The 6,281-nt window shown below is 38.6% G+C and overlaps 1 protein-coding gene across 1 annotated transcript in view; it reads left to right on the top strand.

Annotated features, from left to right (window-relative positions):
• Nucleotides 1-2,716, top strand: part of mpp7a (membrane protein, palmitoylated 7a (MAGUK p55 subfamily member 7)) — a gene marked incomplete at its 5' end in the record, with an annotated part of 47,341 nt that extends 44,625 nt beyond the window's left edge. Inside the window, 1 exon segment of the mRNA XM_037973343.1 lies at nt 1,029-2,716. Within this exon segment, the coding sequence (XP_037829271.1) occupies nt 1,029-1,208 (180 nt within the window).
• Between the last annotated feature and the right edge of the window lie 3,565 nt (nt 2,717-6,281).

A 6,281-nucleotide genomic window follows, 5' to 3' on the forward strand; every position in this document is an offset into this window, starting at 1 on the left:
GGTCTGTCGTGGTGAAGAGAGAGCTGAGTCAAAAAGCGAAGCTCTCGATTTACCGGTCGATCTACGTTCCTACCCTCATCTATGGTCACGAGCTTTGGGTAGTGACCGAAAGAACAAGATCGCGAATACAAGCGGCTGAAATGAGTTTTCTCCCTCCCCACAAAAACACTTTCCACTGCATTTCAGCTACAAAAGAACCTCCTGATATAATTTTAGTGATCCTCTCATTACCACAGGTGAGTGTACTGACGAGGACGAGGTGGGAGATCATTCTGCCATCACTGTTCTTACTCTCTTAACCATAGTTACCTGCAAGGAAACACACACAGTCATCATTGCTCTGCACAAAAATGGCTTTAGAAGCTGCAGGATATTGATTCTTGTAAGACTGCACCTAAATCAACCACTTATCAAATCATCAAGAAGGCCAAGAAAAGACGTTTAATTGCTGTAAAGAAGGCTTAGGGCAGCCAAAAAAGTCCAGAAACAGTCCAGGACTGTCTCAGAAAGTAGATTCAGCTGAAGGATCAGGGCAGAACCAGTGTAGACAAGCCATCCATTGATCTACTCATGCTTATCCAAGACTGGGTCAGGTGGACAACAGCTTCAACAGAGATCCTCAGATCCACCTTTACTAGGAAGCTCCTCCAGAAGAATTTGATCTGTGTCAGGATTGTTTCTCTGCAGCTGGTTCATACACCCTGACCTCAGTGTCGTCCACCAGCTGTCATTTCTCCATCACACAGAAAATACAGACAGATAAAACTGTGCACTGTTCATGTCTGTTCTTGGTAAATCAGTGTTGGTTTTTGTCCTTTGCTTATTTTGAGTGTATTTTTGAGAAAGCTTTGTTTTTCTGGTGAACTGGATATTCACTGGAGGGAATTATGAAAATTCCTTGAGGTTTTAGTCCATAATCTGCAGCAGGGTTTATGTGTGGGTACCATGTTTTATAACAGGCTCTGCAGAGATCACTGTTTTTCACCTCCTTTTTCTCTCTCCTCCTTCTGTTCTTCCACACACTGCAGGAGGAAGACTTTCAGGAGATGGTGAATGCTGCCCAGATGATGGAGAGTCGTTATGGTCATCTGTTTGAGAAGATTATAGTCAATGATGACCTTTCTATGGCCTTCAGTGAGCTGCAGCAGGCACTAAAGAGAGTGGAGACGGAGACTCATTGGGTTCCAGTCAGCTGGACTCACTCCTGAGACCCATTTTGGCTGGAAATGAGAAGGAGGGGCCTAAACAAAAATATGCATTTTTTTTTTTCATTTAATTTTTTTTATTAGTTGTAGCTGGTGCTTGGAGGTTAATGTGAAAAAGGCAAGACACCATAAACCTGTGTACAGCACTACCTTAAAATACTTGTTTGCTTGGGATCATTGTGGATTTAGATCTCAGCTGTGGTCTTGATGCTGGGCCGCAGGTCTGAGCAAGACCAACATGTTTACAGCTGAGTTCTTTTGTCCAGAATCTGGGCTCTGAAAAATGGTTGAGGTCACACAATCAAAGCAGAGCTTTGGACAAGTTTGGACCATCATCAACCGTATCATCATTTTAATACAGTAGGTCTGTAGAAAAACAAAAGAACTAATGAAGTTCTTGGTGAACAATTTACGACTTGTGTCTGTAAAAGAACCAAACATTTGAGGAGAAGACGGGGAGAAAGAAATTCATACATATGAAACAGGGTATCACTATACTTCTGTGGTTCAAACATGCTTACTGAACTGTTAGTCTGAATACCTGGTACACTTTCAGGACACAGCAATAATTGTAGTTTTATTTAAAAAAATAATATATTTCTATGTCTTTTAGTACCTTTTTAAATACAATTTATGTACAATTCATGATTTTTATAGAAATCTGTTTTAAAATGTAACCACTTTTTTTTCTTCTTTTTTAAAATTTTATTAATGCCAGTTTCCCCCCTGCAAATCATATTAATACATATTTGATTTAGGTGTTGTATCCATTTAAAAAACATCCTTCATAATGGGTTACAGCACAACAGAAGGGAACAGTTTAGGGTTTACCAGGATGAAATTTTTTATGCTGTTAGCTTTGCATTAAGACTGCAAACAAGAGGATCTATCTTGGTTATGCTTGTTTGCTTCTGTTAGCACTTTTCAGCTTATAACTTGATAAACTTGTTCCTGCTTGTGAATGAAAAAAACAAAGATTTCTAGGTTTTCTTTATCTACAAGTTGAATTAAATTGTTTTCTTCTTGCGTGAGGTCTTGATGCTAAGCTATCCTAACTGCTAATTTGGTGTTTGTCTATAAAACTAAAGCTAAAAATATCCGCTATCTTTCTCCTTGTGCTGTTTTTCCAACATTTGCTTTGTTTTTATATTGCTTTTTCTGACTACTGTGATGTTACTGGAGTAAAACTCTTGTCTGTTTAACACAAAAAAGGGAATGTGGCATTTATTAAGAGGATGTGAACGCACCTCACCCCAGGACTTTACCGTTAGTTTTTATTCCTTTAAAGTTAAGCTGTCCTTTTTTATTTTCTTTTATGTTCTGCCTTTAGACACCTGTTTCATTGATCGGAATCTCCAGATCATATATATATATATATCTATATCTATATATAGATATATATAGATATAGATATATATATATATATTTTTTTTTTCCTCTGTGAATTATTGTTTATGAGGCAAGTTGTGTGAACTGACACTGTGTTTTATAATAAAGAGAATCAAGTGTCACTTTTTAAAGCTGTTATGAATTTATTAATTTAAGAAATTAATGGCTGACACCAATGATATGTGAGCTGTAATAAAATTTAAAAGAAATCCAGTGTTTAAAGGATTTGCGCCTTAGAATGCCACTAAAATTTATCTTTGAAATAAATATTGCAGTTAAAACACTTCATCTTGTAAATGAGAGCACCGGAGAGCAGTAAGTCATTCACTGAATACTTTCCTGACTTTCATACAATCCCAAATGAATTTGAAGTGCTTTCTGTACATTCCAATATCTTTTAATTTATGAATTCTGCTTTAATTCTCTGGCACACTAGTTGCTCACTGGGCTCATATTTTCAGTCTGACTTAAAACGTACAGCATATAATAACAAGTTGTAACTGAGCAGAGGCTGTTTTTCTTTTAAGGCAAATGTAGGGCACAGTTTAAATAAATTTCCTAAGAAATTGCAGAAGAACACATAAATTAAAATACATTTGTACTACTGTTTTGCAAATATTAGGAGTTTCATGCAGAAGAAGAAATGGAAAAATGGTATTTGTTTTATCTAAGAAAGTTTTATTTACATTCTTCTGTTTTAAGTCTTGTGATTCCAGTACCTCATGTTCTAAACAAATGAGTGGTTGGTACAAATGAATTGTATTTTTGGAACTCCAGGTTCAGTGTGAGCTTCAAACTGATTTGTTGAAGATTCTGGGCATCAAGTTTGAAGAAGAAGACCAAAGTCAAGGTACAGCTGAAACCACTGGAGCAGAAGAGCCCAATTAGACTCCACTGTTCTGCTCTAATCCAAATGACTAACTCAGATGTCACTGGATCTTTGACAATTATGATGGGGTGGAGTCAGTGGGGGTGGTTAAAGGGACTCTTGAGAAGTGTACTTTCCAACCAGCAATCTGTTAGTGGACTTGACAAAACTCTCATTGATGGCGTTCCAAAGAAATCCCCCTGTTGGTCCAGTTCAGGTTGTCTGGCCAGCACACCTCTTCTTTTCTACAAAGCTCATTTTAAAAGCTGTATAGAGGGGGATACAGCCAAGATGGATAAGAATGCAGTAAGGTGGGTGGGAGAGGAGGTGGAGAGGAAGGTCAGAAGGTAATGGCACTCATTTGGCTGATGGAAGGAAGCAGTTATTCCACATTTTACTCTTTTTTCTATCTTTATTTTATTGATTTCCCCTTCTGCTCAAGAAAAGAATGTAGAGGAAATGGCCACCACCTTTACAGGCATGAGTATGAATATGTTGATGGATTTCTGTTTGCACTGAGCTCAGGTAGGCAAGAAGAATGAGTTAACATCTCCCACCTTAAAGGCCATCAGCTCAATAATGCTTGTTTAACACACAACCAACAACAAATCTAAACCTAAATTATTCTGAACAGTTCAGCACTTCAGGGAAAGCTTAAACAGTGATGTTCTGAAAGGTTCCAGGTAAGTTCTAATCAACTATTTCTGCTCTTTATGTGACTCTGGAAGAGAATGTTGTGGAGCTTTTGTGCAAGAGTCCTATGAATACAATGAATGGTTTGAGAGGTGAGACAACCAGCAAAAGTTTCATAGTTCTGGCTTCTTTCTCGAATGCTTCACTCCTTCCATGCTTTACCCCCAGTACTCAAACTGATGTCTTAAACCACTTATCTGCTATAGCTTTTTTGAGTTTATTTGATTCAGAGGGTCTCAGGGTATGTCTTGGTTCCAGTACTGTTAGTCTAAAAGGGAGTGACGATCACTAGAACCTTCAAGACTATTTTTTTTTAGTTGTTGGAAAGAATCAGTTCCTGACACAGTGGTCATGACAGACTGATTTGTTTCTTTGTTCATTAACATACCATCAGCCTGCACCCTGAGAAGCCCATTCGGAGCGTTTCATGGGCCTGAATGTCATTCTTTATTCACTTCCAGACAGAAACATGTGTTCACAGATTAGGTTGCCGCAGACACGATGACTGACTGAACAGGATCAACTGCATATGCCAAGGTACTTAAGATGAGAGATGATGTTTGTTTTTTTTAAATACTTCACATACTTGCATGTAAATAGTAGTAAATGACATTGCACTTCATAAGTAGAAGCAACAATCAAGTTGCTTTCATAAATCATACAATACTATCAAAATGTGCCTTCTGGCCTTAACTGAGTTAAGATAACAAATCTCCCTTTCTCCTTTTAGTCATGTTTCTCTGATGACTCTTGAAGAATGAGTTGACATGTGAGTAAAGACCAAGCAATGGCTTTTCCAGCTTGAAAACTGGCTCTCGCCAAATCAAAGTCATCTTTTCCCCGCTCCTGATGACTGTAATAGTTTAACAGAAGGGACAACAAATCCCAGAGTTCGTAAGAATTAAAGCGCTACTTTTATCTCAGATCAAGAGATTCATGCTGCCCTCTATGTACTGCAATAAACTTTCATGAATCGCTTTCTTAGATTTTAATGTATTTATACTCAAGTCTATAAATTTATACTAACCAAGCCCATTGTTTAGGAGAAGAAGGAATGAGTCAGACAAGTAAGGTCATGAGCAGAGGCAGTGGAAAAGTTGAAGAACACTGTCCCAGGCCACTTGCCATATGGTCCCTTCTGTGTCCTCTGATGCAGTTCAGAAACCAATAAATTTAAATGTCTCCATCTCCTGTCTCGATATACACTGCAATCATTTTGATTTACTGCTATTAAAATGCAGCAGCAGGGCCCAAACAGGGCTCAATACAATAAATTCTGCCAGGCTAACATGACTAATTATTCAGTATGAGTATCAAAAGCATGAAGTTTGTGTAAGGATGTGGACTCCTACTGAGAACTGGTCTTTTCCTAAAATGACCTTTCATTCTGACTCTGTTTCTTTGGCATTCCACTGTCCTGCCTTTTTCCCAGTCTTTCATGTGGTGATTCAGTTCATTACTGTAGCTTTACCATAGGAGCCAGTCTATGTTCGGTTTTTCTCATTCTCTGGTAAATGCCTATAGAAGACTCTGCTCTTAACAAATGGGGTGTCGTGTCTGCTGCTTCCACCAACTCTGTTTTCTCCACCTAATCAGGTTCACTATTACCTCATGTCTGCAGACAAAGGTCTTTAGACCTTGTTATCTTTAGATGTATTTCTCAGCCAAAGGACTTAATCAGCAGGAGGGATGGGGAGAGAAAAGTGAACAGATGATGCCCTTCATTCTCCCTGAAAACACCTTTTCACCTTGATGAGAACGTGAGGAAATCAGAACAACTGGCTCCATCTAATAACCACAGAGCAGCTGGTCTTTAAGATATGGAGGTGTATGAGACTTCCTGTTTTGTTGAACAGGTCGACTCTACTTTGTGTGTGTTATCAAAAGGGGTAAAAGGTCATCTGAAGGGTCCTAGCTGTTAAAGAATTCCTCTGACACATGTGGAGTAAAAACAGGGGCCAGAGGCTGAGGCTGTAGAGCAGCATTGGCTATGTTCTAGAGAAGTTCACAGCTGTCAGTCTGTATTTTCTTAAACTTCCATTGTGGCCTTCCCCTGAGCATTACTGGTCTCTGCTCAAGCAGTTTGTAATTATACTGATTCAGAACTGTCATCATTTAAGTTCGAG

The sequence above is a fragment of the Kryptolebias marmoratus genome, linkage group LG21 (assembly GCF_001649575.2).
Source record: "Kryptolebias marmoratus isolate JLee-2015 linkage group LG21, ASM164957v2, whole genome shotgun sequence".
NCBI lineage: Eukaryota > Metazoa > Chordata > Actinopteri > Cyprinodontiformes > Rivulidae > Kryptolebias > Kryptolebias marmoratus.